Below are 19,009 nucleotides of genomic sequence, written 5' to 3'. Positions count from 1 at the left end.
AGTAAATGTACCACAACCGCAGGGGGGCGCTGCTGAGTCTGATGTCAGCAGAGCTAAAGTCATAACTTCGTTTGTTTTTGTGCCATCACCGCACGGAGCGCTCGCTACCCAGAGTACTATATATCTCACCAGGGTTAGGTCGTCATTTTTTTTTTATTTCGGTGGAAAGGATCAAGTATAGCAAGTCTGATAGTAGGTAGATAGACAACTTTAGGCTCCAAGCAAGCCTGCAAATGTAGTTTCGCAGGATGATAACAGCTGCGTTAGCCGAGACCTCTTACGGAACCTGTCGAGATTTCTGCCCCGTCTGAGCAATGATTTAGGATAGTTGTCGAAAAAAACCGCTTCAGATTATTTGGATATTATCATAACCTCAACATACATGGGTGAGTGATAACACGAGGTATAATTTCACAAGTTGTTTTGTTGTAATCTAACCTAGCCGTCCGTCTCGCTGTCAGCCCGTCTCTACACCCCGTGGTGTTTTCCTGGGTGCCCGTCAAACTTCAGCCGCCTTATTTTTCTGCGACGTTTTGTTAATTTTTAAATAAATTTTCGTATGTCCAGCGACTCTTTGAAATGGTGATCAGTTCGTCGCTCGGGTATCTAACGCTTCTAGGTGGTGTTTTGTTTTATAAACGCTGCATAATTTTAACGTTTTTGCGCTCAAACGCCGTAACCGAGTAGCGGAGCCCGTGAGCGCGGACTTCACCTCCAGCGGAGCGCGGCTAGCCCGCTAGCTGACGGACCGCGTCGCTGTTACTGCTCCCGGTCTGCTAAACCACACTTAAATACTCACGGTTACTCGTGGCCCCGTTAAAAACGCGACCACAAACGTGTCCGCGTCTGTGCGCTCGGCTTCGCGTGTAACATTCAACGTTATATTTACAGGTAACGCCATAGCTAGGTCGGCTAACGTGACCTAGCCGTACGGCGGCGTGTGGAGGGAGCGGGCTTACACGGTAGCTAGCTTTAAGTTTTCTAAGTTTCCCACGGCGTGTCCTGGAGGGTTATGTCTCCAGATAGATGTCTAACTACACGTCCTAACTCATTTAGCAGCCGGTTAACCGCCCGGCTCCGAACACACGTAGCTTGGCTAAACGAAACTAGCTCAGCTCGGCAGCACAGCGACTTTCACGACTTTCGACCACCCAGAAATGTTTGTGCGCTGCGCTCGTCGGCAGGTTGTGGTAGGAAAACCGTCTTGGTGTTTAGTATTAGTAAATGTGCGAACTTTTTTTACAAAAGTAAAAGTAATTGGACACAACGTCCGTTGGTGACACCGATCAGGACTGCTTTTACACCGTGGGGTTTACGCCATTGAGGCGGATTCCTGGCGTAGTTGGCCAACTGCGTCCCATTTCCTCACATAACTGGGCTGGTTTCTCCTGTGCGGACCCGCCGTCTAAACCTGGTTTTAATCCTGGTTTTAATCCGTACGGGTATGGGGAGGCAGTTCTGCGCTTTGCTGCTTCGCATGCTGTCTCAAGACTAAAGCATGGGCAGCCTCAGCGGGCTGCAAACCGGTCAATAAAACAGATGGTTCCTAATACTGGGAAACTTGTTCAAAACGACCACAGGCGAGCATTTGATGAAGAAATGTCAGAGTTTGTGTTGTAGAATATTAAAGTTAAGCCTCTGCTTTATGCACATGCAAATAAAGATGCAACTTGGCTGCATTTTTTTTCAGATTCCCATAAATGTTCCACAACGAAAACGCTGGTCAAAATTAGGTACTATGGGTGGTAAAGGCTGAAGAAAGATGAGAAATATACAGGATTAAATATGGGGCATTTGTAACATGATGTCAAAATGGTTTTGCACAGCAGGAGTGATGATATCTAGTGCTGTTTCTCTGAGTGAGACTGGCCGAACTAGTAACAAACTGCGGATGCCTGGCAGTCTGTTACTGATTTTATATATCATGTGCGTGAATTCCATCTTAAGGTAACTTAAGGGTCAGAGAGCAGTTTATTACATTTCTTGACTGATATCCATACTGATTTTAATGCCTTTTAAATGTTATGCTTGAATGTTATGTTTGAATTCGAACCTTTAATATGCCTTTTGTAATTCAAAATTCTTTCTTAGACCAACATAATTATTACAGAATAAACTACATTAGTGAGTGATTGGTTATATAAGCTTTGTGAAGGTATAGTGTTGACATCAGTGTTGTCATTCATCCTGCAAGCATTGAAGCTATAGAGAGCTATTTGATTCAAACTCTGAATATACTGGGTTGTACCTCTCTGTAGAATGATTGGTTTAGTATTTTATTTAGCGAACCAGCTATCTCTCAGATATCCTATCCTGAGTATATGTCTGAGCATGGTTTTGTCAGCAACCCCAGGGAACACCAGCTTCATATTCTCCAATCATATTTAACAAAGTTAGGCTTATACACCACACCTTCCTGTCACTTAAGGCGAGGTGGAAATTTCACTTATTTAAATACTTTCTCATGCAGTGTGTATTGTAGATTAGATCATTTAAGGTGCACAACTTTCCATTTGTGAGTAATACCAAGTTGGCCGTTGACCCAGGCGCTCCGAAGCACAAACAGCATGCACTGCAGTGGTTTCTGGTTGGTTGTATAACTCGAGTCTTTCGCCAGTCACCAAGAAAGTCGTCTTTCACTACTCCACGCTCCACCTCAATATGCTCTGTACATGCAAATATGTAAATGGAAAGATATGCAGTGCCAAAGCAAATAGCTGTTATTGAATAGCATTTGAAACGGTTGTATTCCTAGAGAAGTAGCAGAGAAAAGCACAACCCATCATAGCGTTTCATGTTTTGTTCTCCTAGCCCGCCAGTTCTATGAAAGTATCTGTCATTTCCAGTCCAGACTGAGGTGGCCTACAGCGCTCCAGGAGTGTATTTCAATCTGAGCAGTAGAGAGGCTCAGATTCCTCACAGAGTCTACAGTGAGGTGGCACCGGAGAGAAGAGGTGGTTGTTGTTGGAGGTGGGGGAGGTTGGCTAGATCAGGTTTCACATCCCTGCCTGGCTTCTTCATACTGCTGCACCTTCTAAAGTCAGTCCCCCCACCCCATCCTCTACTCCTCCACCCCCCCAAACACACACACACACACACACTGTCTAACCATGGAGACAGGATGGCTGAGCAGGAGAGCAAAACATTCACTCCCCTTCTTATATCATCTGTCTCGGACCTGAGCTTCCAATGCAACATGAACGTATTTCACCCTAAACCTCATTCTCCCCCCTGAACTGACATGTTATTGATTGACTATATTGACGGTAGATGTTGGATGGTTTGTTGTAAAAGGGGAATGTGTGTGTGTGTGTGTGTGTGTGTGTGTGTGTGTGTATATATATCTTTATGTTCACTTAATCACATTCACAAGTAAAATGAAATAGTGTAAGCACTTGTTCAGCTATCCAGCAGAAGACTGAAGCCCAACCTCTTCTGAATGTTCTCATTGTGTTGTGTAAGCTCCCAGCTGTCCTTTACTTACATTGATCTTTCTTTAAATACTCTCAATTCTCAGAGTAAATTATTTAGAGTGGCGCCAGATATGCAAAATGCACAGATAGGTTGAAACCTGGAAAGGTCCAAAGGGGATTTGGGATTTTTGTCTGTTTGCCTGAGAGACGGAAGTCTCACTGTATTATTTAGGGATGCCTCTCTGATGGAGTAGTCATGGAAAATTGAATTGACTGTATGTTTCTAAAGGAGATGTCATGTGACCACTTGTGAGAGCTTTTTTTTCCCTCCAGCGTTTTAAGTTGCTGCACTTCTGACCTAATATTTTTGTAGTTCTGTGGAGGTCAGAGACGAAAGGTGAAAGTACACATGTGCCTACAGCTTTTTTCTGTTATTTTACCAGTGCAGTAAGGTAGGCACGCATTTTAATGGGGTAATTGTTTAGATTGTTAATGAATACATCTACATTGAAATTTACAAGCATTGTGCGATTTTCACAGTAGAGAGTGACTCTGAAATATCACAATATCAAGGGGGTTATGAGGTAAATTGCTAATGCCCTCAAACTAGGTTAGTTAGTTAAATATGTACCTATGTTCAGGAGCTTAGTGGGTTATTGTGTTTTTATTTATTTATTTATTTGTTTGTTTGTTGTAATTTAATTAGTACAGTAATGTTCAGATTGACCATGATTTATGGAGGTCAGAATGACACTAAGCATGAGGTGAGATGCTGTGGTGTTAACAAGTCTGGGAAGAATTAAGTGTGTTTATCCAATAACAAAGAGAGGAAGAGCATTCCTCCAGAGTCTGGATCCACCGTCTGCTTCAGAAGACATGAAGCTATAGCGAAATGTTCATAATGGTATTTATAGTGGCCTGCAGCCACGCAACGCATTTGCACAGAAGCTGCTAAACCGTCAGACCTGTTTTCGGTGGCTGGAAACGTATCATAGACACATACAAAGATACAGCTGAGCACATTTGTGAAAACCTGACCAGGGATGTGTACACTGAAATGGAAGGAATGTGTAGCCTTGGCAAGGCACCACAGCACCGACTTCTTCAGCGTTCTGTCCAGCTAAAAACGTGGAGACGGAGGAGCAGCGCTGGCCGCTGTGGTTTGGGCTACGGGCCAGTTTCTAGTTCATACCGCTTGGACATTTTGCCATTCACTGCTTGAAAGATACAGCCACTGTAGCTGGTTTTTTATTTTACTGACTTCTCTGTGCGTAAAATGGAAAAGGCTTCAACAGATACTTGAGGTTCAGCACTGCGGATAAAGGGGTCATATTGGTGCATCTAAAACTAATTCTTTGTTCTTATACATGTATATATTTTTTCTTTGCCTTTACAGTGAGAATCTAGATGGATGTGAATGAGATCAGTAGCCTGTCCCCATGTGCTTTGCCAGCATGGGTCTGAGACATGGATGTGTGATTATGGTACGTACACCTCTGGTCTGTGACTCTGCTTCTACTGGGGCTCCATGCTAGCATTTCTCAGAAATGTTTCTGCACCACCCTGAAGCGTTGTGTCAACCTTCAAGTAAAAAATCTTTTGGAGTTATTATCATTATAACTGCACCCGTCTAATCAAATTCATTGAAGCATTATTACAGTCCCGCCTTCTTTGGTCACTGATGCTGCCACCAGTTTACTGGTTTGTTTATGTACTTTATAGATGTATATTTGGTCCTGAAGTGCAGTGTCTGCTCAGGGCAGATCATGTGTGCTGTTTTCATTGGTTCCAGGAACATCATTCATCCATAGCGTATTTTTCTTGGCCATGCTCAAATGAAATGTCTTTCCAGTGCAGAGATTAGTACAACTTTAGTTCACATTTTATATAGGCTTTTGAACCAAGGGTTGTTTACTACTTCGTTCAGTTCCTCCAAGATATCCACATTTTGTGTAGTTTAGACACTAAAGGTGTTTTTAGATATCTGTTTGGCCCTGAACACTGTAGAGGGTACGCTAGAGTAGACATTGAATCATAGCTGGTGGGGTAAAACGTATTCTACCTTGTTTGCATGTAGAGGAGTTCTATAATGGAAATAAAGACTTAATCTGCTGAAGAATGTTATTGTGATAATAAAAGTTAAAAATACAGCAGTTTGGTATAACTGTTAATGTTAAATAGTATGTATTGTTTTTGTGTTAAAAAATACAGCAGTTTGGTATAACTGTTAATGTTAAAATAGTATGTATTGTTTTTGTGTTCTTCAAGGAACGTAGTTGACAATATTAATAATTAGTAGTATGACCAAAAAATGTATTCCAATATTTTTAGCAACTTTTCATTGTTATAGTTTCCAACTAACTAGAAGTAATATTTCAAAACTTACTAGCAACATCACAGAAAAATTTTATGGGCTAACTAAAGGTTAACTACTTAGCAAACAGGTTCCATTTGTGCTCATTAGCTATGTATATAAGGTTCAACTAGAGAATAAATAGCATATAGTGAGTGTGCGTAAATGGTTATGACTTGTGAACCTGGGTGCATTCACAAAAATGATTAGATGGTGTTTTAGCCTACAGGCGAGTCTCTTCCTGTCCATGTTGGTGTCTCAGGCAGATCTGGTTCAGAACTGGTGTTCTAGTTAGGTGCTCCAACCTTTTCTTCTCGGCCTGCTGTGTACTTCTTTCCTGCCTTAAGCACATTGAACGTTATGAACCGTAGACCCAGAGATTAGAAGCAGAAGGAACCGAGGAGGAGGAGGAGGAGGGTGGGGAGAAGACTGGTCAGGGGGCCACATCTCTGTGCGCCTCCGTATTCTTATGTTAATTCGTTCCCGGGATGAGGCGCAAAGCGGCCAAACGGACAATGGCGCCGGAGCCAGAAAGTCTGCGGTGCCGCGGAGCGCATTGTGTGGCAGGATGCCGATACGGAGGGAGGGAAGGCAGCAGCACAGGCAGGGCTGCCTGCAAGGATGGGGCGGGGGGGGACAGATGGACAGCCGACCGTCATGGTGGGCCACACAGCCGCACAGCTGCAGCGTTTGACATGCTGACACTCTGCTCTTGGTTGTTGTGCTGTACTCTCAAGAGTGTGTTTCCTTTTGCCGAGCGTTGTTTGAAGTACGCTGAAGTACGCTGATTCGTGAGTGTGCACATTGGGGTGTGTTTACGTTTTGGCCCAATTGGACAATTTCTCAGACATTATGCTCCATATAACTTTATAACACAGACAGATAGGTTTAAATGTAATTATGTGCTACATATAGTGATGTATATTTTTTTTAGCAGGTAGACTCAGATATGTGTGTGAACCACTGTTAATGTTATAATGCCAGCAAGACAAGAGACTCACTGATTGGAGGGTCTCCTGTGTAGTGTGTCCTTTCAAAATATACTGCTACCCCAGGGACGGCTGGACATCCCTGCCCGGCTGTAAATGTCTACCCAGGTGCAGCCTGCTTTCCCAGTACAATGTCGTCTTTCTTGTCCCGTTACATGAATGTATGGCGCCAGCAAACTCAAAATGTCCCGTGATGTATAATGAAACTCTAAACTACATCTTAACATTGTGTGTGTGTGTGTGTGCGATACACACTGTTCAGAAGGGAGATTCAGATTGCTTTTTTGTCCTTGATAGTGCAGGTTTTTTTTCCTTCAGCAACCTGTTTGAGGAAGGAGTAACATTTTACTAAGACGCCAAGCCCCATTTAAAACAAGGAAGCATAACCTGTATATAATACATATAAATAATCTGTAACTTTATTCCATTCTAATTTACTGGCCCATGTGGATACCTAATTTAGGTTATATTGCATTCCATTAATCTTTTGTACTGAATGGGACACATAACATCAGAAACCTGCTAGTAAAAGAGTCTGAGGTTGTTGGATATATTATCGTCTGATTCATCCCTGATTCATCTTCCTAACACCAAAATGTGTGTCTCCCACATACTGTAGGTGAGAGAGTTTGTTTTTCTTTACTATAAGCTTTGTCTCCACACCCAGCTGGGGCATGTCTGTGCTGGCTGAGGGCCCCGCGTTTCTGCAACATCTCCCTGAAACGTTGCCAGCACAAAAGAAAAAAAAATAAGTAAAAGAAAAATTCAGAGATAGAGTTTGGATTTGCAGACTCTGCCTCTCCCTGTTGGTAACCCACTGGCTGCTTGTATGTCTGCACCAGCAGTGCAACACACTCCACACTCGTTTAGAATGAGGGTGACACACACTCTCCCACTCCGCACTCGTTTAGAATGAGGGTGACACACACTCTCCCACTCCGCACTCGTTTAGAATGAGGGTGACACACACTCTCCCACTCCGCACTCGTTTAGAATGAGGGTGACACACACTCTCCCACTCCGCACTCGTTTAGAATGAGGGTGACACACACTCTCCCACTCCGCACTCGTTTAGCATGAGGGTGACACACACTCTCCCACTCCGCACTCGTTTAGAATGAGGGTGACACACACTCTCCCACTCCGCACTCGTTTAGCATGAGGGTGACACACACTCTCCCACTCCGCACTCGTTTAGAATGAGGGTGACACACACTCTCCCACTCCGCACTCGTTTAGAATGAGGGTGACACACACTCTCCAACTCCACACTCGTTTAGAATGAGGGTGACACACACTCTCCCACTCCACACTCGTTTAGAATGAGGGTGACACACACTCTCCCACTCCACACTCGTTTAGAATGAGGGTGACACACACTCTCCCACTCCACACTCGTTTAGAATGAGGGTGACACACACTCTCCCACTCCGCACTCGTTTAGAATGAGGGTGACACACACTCTCCCACTCCGCACTCGTTTAGAATGAGGGTGACACACACTCTCCCACTCCGCACTCGTTTAGAATGAGGGTGACACACACTCTCCCACTCCACACTCGTTTAGAATGAGGGTGACACTCTCCCACTCCACACTCGTTTAGAATGAGGGTGACACACACTCTCCCACTCTGCACTCGTTTAGAATGAGGGTGACACACACTCTCCCACTCTGCACTCGTTTAGAATGAGGGTGACACACACTCTCCCACTCCACACTCGTTTAGAATGAGGGTGACACACACTCTCCCACTCCACACTCGTTTAGAATGAGGGTGACACACACTCTCCCACTCCACACTCGTTTAGAATGAGGGTGACACACACTCTCCCACTCCACACTCGTTTAGAATGAGGGTGACACACACTCTCCCACTCCGCACTCGTTTAGAATGAGGGTGACACACACTCTCCCACTCTGCACTCGTTTAGAATGAGGGTGACACACACTCTCCCACTCTGCACTCGTTTAGAATGAGGGTGACACACACTCTCCCACTCCACACTCGTTTGCCGCCACCCTTGTCAACAGAGGCTCTGCTCACAGCCTCTAATTGCGGAGAGGTGTGGTGGTAGTGGTAGTGGTGGTGGTGGTCCAGTGTAAGAGAAAGATGGGACTGACTAGTTCTGCAGCTGGTCCACGTGTAGTATGTTCAGGCGTTTGTTCAGTTCCACATTAAATGAAGTGGTTAAGTGCAGACGTCATAGTGGATCGATGCGTGCTGGTATTGGCCCTGTGGTCGAAGCTGGGAGGGAAAACTGAATGTGAGGGGTTGGAGGTTGGAGCAGTGTGAGGGCTGTCATGAAGATGTCGGACTATCTCCAGTTCGTACAAGCCAACCGGCACGCGGCCCGTCTGCTTTCTGTTGTCCTTCTCCTTCTTTTTGTATCTCATTTTAAGCAATAAATATTATGAATTATGACACATTGGCTGCTACCTTGTTTTGATCTTCTTGCAAAATGAACACATCACCAGTTCACCCAGCACATCACCTCTACCAGCAGACCGACAGTCATAACTTCACAACTGTCCGAAAAAGGACTTTAAAGATCTAGAATTTTTGCATAGAACAGGTTCATTCTTTGTACTCAGTATTTAAAGAGTTTGTATGCAGGGAGCAGTAAAGGTTGAATGCATTGCTCAACATCTCGATGTATTTGCCTAACGTGTAATGTTTGGGTGTTTTTCCCCTTTCTCTGTCCTCTACAGTGTTTTAAACTCGAGGACCTTGTGAGGACAGAGCTCTGAGTGTCTCGTGCATCACGGCTGCGTCCTCCCTGGACTCTCCGGTCTCCTGCCCGGGTCTGTGCTGTCAGTCTTGCAGACGTCTGGCGTGGAGAGGAGTGTGGGGACGGGCCACTCGCATGTCCTGGACGTTGCTACAAAGCCGTTTGAAATGAGCCCACTTCATTTTTTTGCCGTAGTTCTGGTTGGAGGCTGTGTTGTTTTTCTTCACGGATCTGAAGGTAAAGCTGTTTTCCTTGTCTTTGCTGTGCGTGTTGGGGGGGAATTCATATTCTGACTTACTCAGAATCATTAGTTGTGGATAAAGGGGATTAAATATAGACATGCCCTATTGAACTGTGCACTCTTGGCTGGGCATTCTCACAGAGGCAAACGTATTGGACAAATACTGTAATGATTACACGTTCTGTTCGGTGTACAGATTACATAGCTTTGATTGTAGGCTAATTATTATCAGCCCAATCTTCCCTTCTGCTCCCTGGCAACATGAGATGATCAGTGTCATGCAGTTGTTTTGGTTAAGATAATCAAATACCACTGGGCTCTTGTGAGTGTCATTACATGATGGCAAAAGCTGTAGTCAGTGGACCAATTAGATTTTAGACACCACCAGATACAATTTCACATTGACGTTGTATCTGAAATGGAATATTTCAGTACTCCATGTCTTAATTTTTAACATGGCATAGTATTTTAGAGATATGGGGATGAGATACAGTTGTGATTTAATGCCTCGAGGTTGTTTTTTTATAATGCACACCGTGATGTGCTGCGTAACTGATATTATTGTTTGCTAGAGGTCAATAAAAAAGCACTTACTCCGCTCCTGCTTCTGAGAATGAGCACGCCAGCTTGTTCATTCACTCCACACCATACACACTCCTCACCTGCACCACACACACACACACACACACACACTCTCACTCACCTGGTCCTTGTGTTAAAGCCTAGAGTGAGCCCAGCTCGTGCTCATGACTCTGAACACAGGGCTTCCTCTGCAGCTCCCCCTCCAGCAGCGATACAGGAAGCTGTTGGACTGATACAGGAAGCTGTTGGACTGATACAGGAAGCTTTTGGACTGATCGTCGCTGCTCTCTCTTCCTTTATCACACATCAACTGTTTCCTGTCCCACACCGTCAGACGTGCTCCAGTACACGGGCTCTTTTCACAGCCATTGTTCTCAGGAAGTAACCACTCTCAGTACTTTCACTCACTTTCAGTTCACCGGAAATAGCCAGAATTGGGTCTCCTCCCAGTAGGAATGGTTTTTGGATTCTGCTGTGACATTTTCAACATTTTTGGTGTGTGAGACGTTGGCTTTTACACACCTATACTTCACACGCAAAACTGCTGCTTGTTGGCTGGGCTGTTTTAGTGTTTTATGTGGGTTGTTTTAATTAGCTGTTTCTGTAACATCTTTTTTTTTTTTTTTTTTTTTTTTAACGGCTGCAAGTTGAGACTGCGTGAGCCTTCTCTTCATCAGCCCTATTCTCGCTCAGCTGAAATGTTTACTTTACCCAGAAACATGTGACAGAGTAACAGGAGGGAGCTCCTAGTCCAAGGACATGATGGCTCAGTGTACTACGGTCGCAGCATTTCTGCGTTCAGGGTAAATCCCAAGACGGGTATCTTTTAAGTGCCCCATCGTCTGTTCTGCTGACAGAGACATGCCACTGGTTACAACTCTTTTGATGCGTCTTTTTTCCGCTAACTCATCAGAAACGGCTCAGGTGAAATTTCAGGAAGCTCTTTGAATGCCTGAAACTTAATCATAAGGATAGTGCAAGGTCACCACAGGAAACTGAGAGCCCCAGGTTAGCATGTTTGGTTAGCATGTTAGGCTAGACTCTTCAACATTAATGGTGCCTGAGAAATGGCCATTTAGCCTGAACAGTTTGTGTAATTGGCCTGAGGTTAAGGCCTGAACAGCTGTACATTTAAAACTGTGAATGCTCACAGTATAGCGGTTAGACACAAACCAGTTAACTGTTTACAAGGTGCAAATTATTTGCTTGTGTTTCTACACGTTGCATTGTGGTTTGTTGTCAATGGCATTATTATAAAGTGGCCTATTTATCTGTAAACTAAAATATATGTATGCTGAATAAGATATGCAATTTTGTTTTAGCTTGCATAGGGGGTCTTTGTGCAATATTTAATGAATTTTCTTATTTAGTGTAACATTTTAGTAAATATAGTATTTTTAGTAAATACATACTCCCAAAGTATGTTTCATATTTACAAAAAAAATGCTAAAACAATATGATTGAACAGACCTACTGAGCAGTGTTTTCAGTTTGTGGCCCAGAAAGTGGAGTTTCAGTGTGCTGGACAGTCCCACTCTGAAGCCTTTACATGCTCTGCCCAGTCGTGCTGTAGGACTGGGCAGTCGTGAGTGTCTGGCTGTGGGCGGAGAGGCTCATTATGGGGGCGGCTTCCCTGCCAGACCTCAGACTCCGCCGTGACTACAGACAGAATGAAGCACACATGTGGATACGGAGACAGGGAGCTCAGGCGTTTCCTGGCAGCCCGACAGGAACCTGGTCCCGTCTGTCACGGTTCTCGGCCAATCGCAGACCGGCGACTGTGGCCAAAGCTTTTGGCCAAGCAGAGTGTCTTCATTGTCGGCTTGAGGAGCCCTGATGGGATTGGTGCTGAGACATGCCAACTTTTAAAGAGTACAACCATCTAAATGTTGACATCAGCACTCAGAAGGGCCTTTGGCATTCTAAGAGGGTGGTGGTGGTGGTGTTCTGTCTCTTCGCGTCTGCAGGACAATGTCAGCCTTTCAGCAGCTCTGAACATGACCCTCATGGCACGAACCTCCTCTTCCTCTGCCACCTAACCGTGTCTTTTTCTAGATGCTCTCTGGCTTGTGACTGCACAGGGCCCAAAGGGAGAGGCGCGGACCAGTGGGTGTCGGGCCATGGCAGTGAGGGCTGAGTTGGGCCTTCCTGCTTTCTATTTGAGGCCTGGCTCATTTGATCCCAGTCCAGGCCGCTTAACTCTAACTTTACAGCCTGGCTTCATGCACGGGTCTGAACTTGCCTACAGGGGGAGTGTTCCTCGCAACATGGATCCCTGCCACACCTGCCCCTACTTGAGAGTTATTGATTAGATCTGTTACAGAAATGACCTCATTTACATTTCCTGACCACTTGTAATATGTCTAGACGACCTAGTTCTACTTGCGAGTTCATGTTTGTCAAAATGTGAAATTGGAGGGTAAAATGGGAGATCTTATGGTGTTCAGAAGACGTGTTGAAGAAGATGAACTGTTGGCCAGCAGTCTTGCCCTTAAAGTCCTGATGCACAGGATCCGTTAGAAGCGCTCCAGATGTGCAGCCTGATGCACAGGATCCGTTAGAAGCGCTCCAGATGTGCAGCAGTGCTGAATGCTTCCTTACACTCTGTTTACGCTCCCTCCTCTTCCTCCCTGCTCTGGTACTTCAAAGGTCTTGCAGCTTCATGATTAGACCAAATGTTATCAGGGCATATAACTGCTTCGCTTTCATTAGGACATGTTTTCTTAGGGTGTTTCCCCTGCTCTGTGTGTGTGTGTGTGTGTGTGTGTGTGTGTGTGTGTGTGTGTGTGTGTGTGTGTGTGTGTGTGTGTGTGTGTGTGTGTGTGTGTGTGTGTGTGTGTGTGTGTGTGTGTGTGTGTGTGTGTGTGTGTGTGTGTGTGTGTGTGTGTGTGTGTGTGTGTGTGTGTGGCTTGACTAGGATAACTCTCCACAGACCTATATTGTAAATTACACCAATTTGCAAAGCTAGTTCAAACGTATTAGTAAGTTATTATTAAGAAAGTGTTTTGTAGTTATAATCATGTGTAAATAGATCACTTTATCTTTTCCAAAAAACCATAATTAGTGCGTTTACTGTGATTATACTCTTTGATGTTTTTTAAACTGTTTATGAACAATTATAAACAATTTGCAGATTAGAAGAAGGGGAGATTAGTACACCGCTGGTATCACATTGCACTAATGGCTAAATGACCATAATCTCATCTTTGGGCTTGTATGTTATGTAATGATTATTGTTGTTCTGGTAAGGTGTCTCTGCTCTACTCAGACACTGCCATGCTACATAACCAGCTTCTGGTTGCCCAGTAATATTGAGCATTGAGGGTAACGTTGACAATTCTTTAAGGTTATTGTTCAAAACCAAAGTGCTTTTTATTGAACTAGCCCAGAACTCTGAGCATCGCGTCCTCACTGTGTGTGTGTGCGGTATGAAGTGAATTATACACGGGCCCACTCTCCAACAGAGGCCTCTTTATCTCCCTCAGTCGCAATTTAATCACCGCGCCCTAATGGAATTAAGCCCTAAGAGTAGAATCCAGACGGAATTCCAGATCGGCCGCACGAGCCGTACACGGATGGACAAGCCGGAATAAGGGAGGACAGACTGGTAATGAGATCAGAGAGTCCAGCTGATAACCAGAGCACCATGTTGCTGTGGGCCAGAGCCCCTCCTGGAGCTGCTCACCCAGTGATTAGCCGTCTTACCAACAAGTCCGGACTAGAAAAGACTGGAGTGGAGTCATGCTCCATAGGAAGTGCCTGCAGCAGCCACACACACACACACACACACACACACACACACACACACACGTATGTACTATGCGAGGTAGATAGTGATTGGAGGATGAGCTCATCGCTGGTATGTCATCGCAGCTTTGCATTGTAGTCACACTGCAGCCACCTCCGCCTGGTTCATTAGTGGCTGGTATTGAAATTAGTCAGCATGTTCTGCCCTAAGGAGCTACATTTCACTACATTTCAAGTCTGATCTAGTGATGTTGGTCTTGTGAAGCAGAAACAAGTTAAGAGAACGTTAACACGGTTCGATGGTTCAGTGTAACACTGAACATCCACCTGTTGCGTGGACTAATATGTAGTAAGTAGTGAGATTTCAGTGGGTGTGGTGGCCTCTTTGAATGTTAAGTGTTTTTTAACTTGATTTGATTGTGTCCTATTTATCTAAAATCCTCTTGTTCCTGCAGCTGGCCAGAACCCAGACCATGTCCTGCAGGGCACAGGTGTGAAGCCCGGGCCAGACTCCAGGAGACAGGGGCCCGACTCCACCGTGGAACCGGAAGATGCCGCACGCTTCCTCAGCTGTTACTGCTCAGGCCACTGCCCAGACGACGCCAACAACAGCACGTGCATGTGAGCTGGGACGTGTGTGTGTGTGTGTGTGTGTGTGTGTGTGTGTGTGTGTGTGTGTGTGTGAGTGTGAGTGTGAGTGTGAGTGTGAGTGTGAGTGTGAGTGTGAGTGTGAGTGTGTGTGTGTGTGAGTGTGAGTGTGTGTGTGTGTGTGTGTGTGTGTGTGTGTGTGTGTGTGAGTGTGTGAGTGTGTGTGTGAGTGTGTGTGTGTGTGTGTGTGTGAGTGTGTGTGAGTGTGTGTGTGTGAGTGTGTGTGTGTGTGTGTGTGTGTGAGACAAAGAGAAACTGAAGGATGAATACTGTAAACATCCCTAAGATGAAACAAATCATGGTTGATGTTGACAGGACAAATGGCCAGTGTTTCGCCATCATCGAGGAAGAGGAGAATGGGGAGGTGCTTCTGAGCTCGGGCTGTATGAAGTATGAAGGCTCACATTTTCAGTGCAAGGTCATTTTTGATTCCTTATGAACATAAACACCCAGAAGCCGTCATATCGGAGCAGACATGTTAAATGACTATATGATGTATGTAATGGAATGAAGGAATAAATGAACATATTTTTTTCAGGATTCGCAGTATGCACAGAAGAGGCGAACCATCGCGTGTTGTCAGTCGGACTTTTGCAATCGGGATCTGACGCCCGAGCTGCCCCCCCGCAGCGCAGGTGAGGTCGTGCGACATGAGATTGTGGTGTAACACCGTGCCCAAATATGGCCGCAATGGCTTTGCCAGAGATAATTAGCCATATTTCCATTTAGTAGTTGAAGTCAAAAATGTAACAACAAGTGTTGATATTGGGCTAAGGAACGCTGGAGGTGTGTAATAATCTTAAATGTTGTTGGCGTGAATGTCGTTGGTTCACAGAGGTGCCTTTCGGGCCACACTGGCTGGCCTTCCTCATCTCCGTCACCGTGTGCTGCTGTACTCTGGTCTGCATCACTGTGGTCTGTTACTACAGGTAAGACTCTCACATGGACCGCCAAGGTCACTTTTAGCACTTTTTTTGTGAGACTCTAGAATTGTACCCTGTTTTGTCTGCAGATGCTTTTATATTCAGATCTCAGCATGCATTGATTGGGAGTGGTGGCCATGACCGTAAATTGTTGACCGCGGAGGGGGGGGGGGGGGGGGGGGGGGGTGGGGGGGGGATACGTATTTGGGCATCTGCTATTTGTTTATTGTTGCTCTTCAAAATAAGAGCGGATAGCGCGATTGAAAAAAAAAATCATAAAAAAAAAAACCTTTTCAAAACAGCTCGCCATCTATTTCTGGCCCGCGGGCCGCTATTTGAGTATGGGGGGTGTAGACTGTGGTCAGTTGGTGAGATCATAGTTGTGGGGGTTCATTTGTTTGTGTTGGCCAGGTATAAATGGCAGACAGAGAGGCAGCACTACCACAGAGACCTAGAGCAAGACGAAGCCTTCATACCAGTTGGAGAATCTCTCAAAGACCTAATCAACCAGTCCCAGACCTCAGGCAGTGGTTCTGGGCTCCCCCTGCTGGTGAGCAGTGTCTCATGCACGCGCTACCATCATGAACCAATAGAACTGGTATCTGTGACCTCATTCTTCTTAACGTATTTAGGTCCAGAGGACCATTGCCAAGCAGATCCAGACGGTGCGGCTGATTGGGAAAGGGCGTTACGGAGAGGTGTGGCTGGGCCGCTGGAGGGGAGAGAAGGTGGCGGTGAAGGTGTTCTTCACCCGCGAGGAAGCCAGCTGGTTCAGAGAGACCGAGATCTACCAGACTGTACTGATGAGACATGAAAATATACTGGGTATGTGCGAACGTGTAGTTCGGTCACGCTGATGCCAGTCCAGTAGGCCAGAGGATATCCTGTATTAGAACGTAGCCTGGTAAACAGCTTCGCAGGACTGAGTCGTTGTACCGTTGTTTTAACTGCTACGTTCCCAGCTGCAGTTGTGTTCATGCGCTGTTTAAACTGGTGACAGGCGGCATTTGAAGGTCAGTTGTTTGTCTCTGCTCCCTTCCTTTTTCTTCACGTGCCATATCTCTCCACGCCCCACTGACAGGTTTCATAGCGGCTGACATTAATGGCACGGGAGCGTCCACCCAGCTGTACTTGATCACGGACTACCACGAGAACGGCTCCCTCCACGACTACCTGAGGTTCACCACCCTGGACACGCAGGCGCTGCTGAAGCTGGCCTACTCGGCCGCCTGCGGCCTGTGCCACCTCCACACGGAGATCTACGGCACGCAGGGCAAGCCCGCCATCGCCCACCGCGACCTCAAGAGCAAGAACATCCTCATCAAGAAGAACGGCACCTGCTGCATCGCTGACCTGGGCCTGGCGGTCAAATTCAACAGGTTCGTTACTCTCCCTCGTTAGAGAGCAGCCCGGGCTGCGAGTGTGAGGTGTAAAACGACCTTTTTGACTTTGACAGTGAGAAACGTGTTAAGAGAAGGTTAACCTCAACCTCAAGCTTTACATTTCATGCTTGGTCTCAGTGGACTCAGCTGTCCACCATGCGCTCATTTACCTGTGAGAGCTGTGTCTGTCAAGTTATGTGGTGTGAACATGTGTTACGAACAGTGTTAAGTTCTTGTTACCTCATCACGTTGAGTTTTTCCACGCTCCGTCCGTCAGCGAGACTAACGAAGTGGACCTTCCTCTGAGCTCTCGTATGGGGACGCGTCGCTACATGGCTCCGGAGGTTCTGGACGAGACTCTGAACAAGAACCACTTCCAGGCCTACCTGATGGCCGACATCTACAGCTACGGCCTGGTCATATGGGAGATGGCCAGACGCTGCATCACAGGAGGTAGTGATCTCAGACCCCAGGGGTTCAGCACCACACCCCTCACTCCACCATCTTCTACATCACCAGTATCCGTCTTCTGCACACGGCCTTGGAAAAGAACAGAAGCAGGCATCATTAAAATGATGGTGTGCCTGATGATGAAGTTTTCTGTTTGCAGGTATAGTTGAGGAGTACCAGCTGCCGTACTACGACATGGTCCCCTCAGACCCATCATATGAGGACATGCTGCAGACGGTGTGTGTTAAAGGCCTCAGGCCAACTGTGTCAAACAGGTGGAACAGTGATGAGGTGAGTGTGGCAACATGGTCTGTTTTACAGGCTTACTCTCTTTTTTTGTTAAATATTGTAGGTTGTATCTATTAATCTAGGACAGGTGTGTCCAGCTCCGGGCTCTTGAGGGCCAGAGTCCAGCCCATTTGGTAATTTGCCCCTGAACCTGTTAATTGACCGTTAATCTGCTAACTGAACCTGTTAATTAACTCAACTGGGCCACTTTCTTGTTTGAGCAAGAAAGTCACTACACTGTGCTGGATTCCTGGCATCCAGACAAGGAGCTGGACCCCTTGTTTCACATGTTCGGTCGTGGTGGACGTGTTGAGCTGGTATGTGTTGTGAATCAGTCGAGCGGTGATGACGCACTGACTTTGCCTCCTCAGTGCCTGAGGGCCATGCTGAAGCTGATGTCAGAGTGCTGGGCCCACAATTCTGTATCTCGCCTCACTGTTCTGCGCGTGAAGAAGACCTTGGCCAAAATGGTGGAATCGCAGGACATTAAAATCTAAGCCTGCCCCAATACACACCTGTGGCGAGTGCGATCAGCGCCGTTTGACTCTGGACTCGGTCGTTCCTCAGCACCAGGGTGTCCTGCCAGGCGTGGAGGCTGCTGGGGCAGGACCCTGCGCTCCGTCCCGAGGGCTGGGAGAGACTGGAACTGTCTTCACTCCTTTTCCTGCTCGGGCTGTGGATTGGGATTGGGATTAGGATTAGGATTAGGAGCAGTCTGCTTTCTGTGAAAGCTGTACGATCACAGGCTTGGGAGGAAAGTGACTCTTGGCTCCACACGCTGAATATTGCAGGGGTCTCAACAAAAGACAGACGTGACCTTTGTGGAGGGGTCAAGCTCCCTCAAGCCGCGTCACTTTTGCAGCAGCTCTGTATGCTCGCTATTTGTTTCGCTTTATTTTCTGGGATGAACCTCAGATCCTGCCGTACGGAAAAAATACTCATCACTCTTTTCACAGAGTAAACTTAAATATACATTGTTTTGCTGTAATAATAAATATGTAAATAAAATTGTAATATTAGACTATATGCAACCTAACAATGGCAGTGGTGTTCTGATTGTGGTCCAGTGGGCCTCAAGATGCTGGAGGTTTAGGGGTTTGTCAGAGTTTTTCCCCCACTGTGTGTCAAGTTGGTAAGGCATTAATGTGTACGTTACTAAGCAATCAGAATTGGACACTGGTTGTAACGGATGTGTATCAAAAGATGATTACTTCCACTTTAAAGCTGTGTTTCTCATCCTAAGAGAATGTTTTCATCATGACC

General features: G+C 46.0%; 1 protein-coding gene across 2 annotated transcripts; it reads left to right on the top strand.

Annotated features, from left to right (window-relative positions):
* Positions 1 to 76: 76 nt before the first annotated feature.
* Positions 77 to 18,772, top strand: bmpr1aa (bone morphogenetic protein receptor, type IAa). Of its 2 annotated transcripts, XM_076975656.1 has the most exons (13): positions 77 to 386; positions 4,810 to 4,897; positions 9,466 to 9,722; positions 14,511 to 14,676; positions 15,019 to 15,121; positions 15,242 to 15,338; positions 15,539 to 15,632; positions 16,038 to 16,176; positions 16,259 to 16,451; positions 16,708 to 17,005; positions 17,286 to 17,461; positions 17,619 to 17,749; positions 18,118 to 18,772. In XM_076975656.1, exons 3-13 carry the CDS (start codon positions 9,653 to 9,655, stop codon positions 18,241 to 18,243), a joined length of 1,593 nt encoding a protein of 530 aa, XP_076831771.1. In that variant the 5' UTR covers positions 77 to 386; positions 4,810 to 4,897; positions 9,466 to 9,652; the 3' UTR covers positions 18,244 to 18,772. The 2 variants fall into 2 exon arrangements, with proteins under 2 accessions (XP_076831771.1, XP_076831772.1); XM_076975657.1 differs by lacking the exon at positions 4,810 to 4,897.
* The last annotated feature ends 237 nt before the right edge of the window (positions 18,773 to 19,009 follow it).

This window comes from Brachyhypopomus gauderio, chromosome 15, assembly GCF_052324685.1.
Source record: "Brachyhypopomus gauderio isolate BG-103 chromosome 15, BGAUD_0.2, whole genome shotgun sequence".
Lineage (NCBI taxonomy): Eukaryota > Metazoa > Chordata > Actinopteri > Gymnotiformes > Hypopomidae > Brachyhypopomus > Brachyhypopomus gauderio.
The sequence above is the reverse complement of the archived record's forward strand: the minus strand, read 5'-3'. Positions and strand labels throughout refer to the sequence as shown.

Bases quoted from the DNA above. Each gene is read 5' to 3' on its own strand.
- bmpr1aa (XM_076975657.1), top strand. From the start codon at position 9,653: ATGAGCCCACTTCATTTTTTTGCCGTAGTTCTGGTTGGAGGCTGTGTT. The intron at 15,339-15,538 runs GTGAGGTCGTGC...GTTGGTTCACAG, and splicing joins GCTGCCCCCCCGCAGCGCAG to AGGTGCCTTTCGGGCCACAC. The intron at 16,452-16,707 runs GTATGTGCGAAC...CCCCACTGACAG, and splicing joins GAGACATGAAAATATACTGG to GTTTCATAGCGGCTGACATT.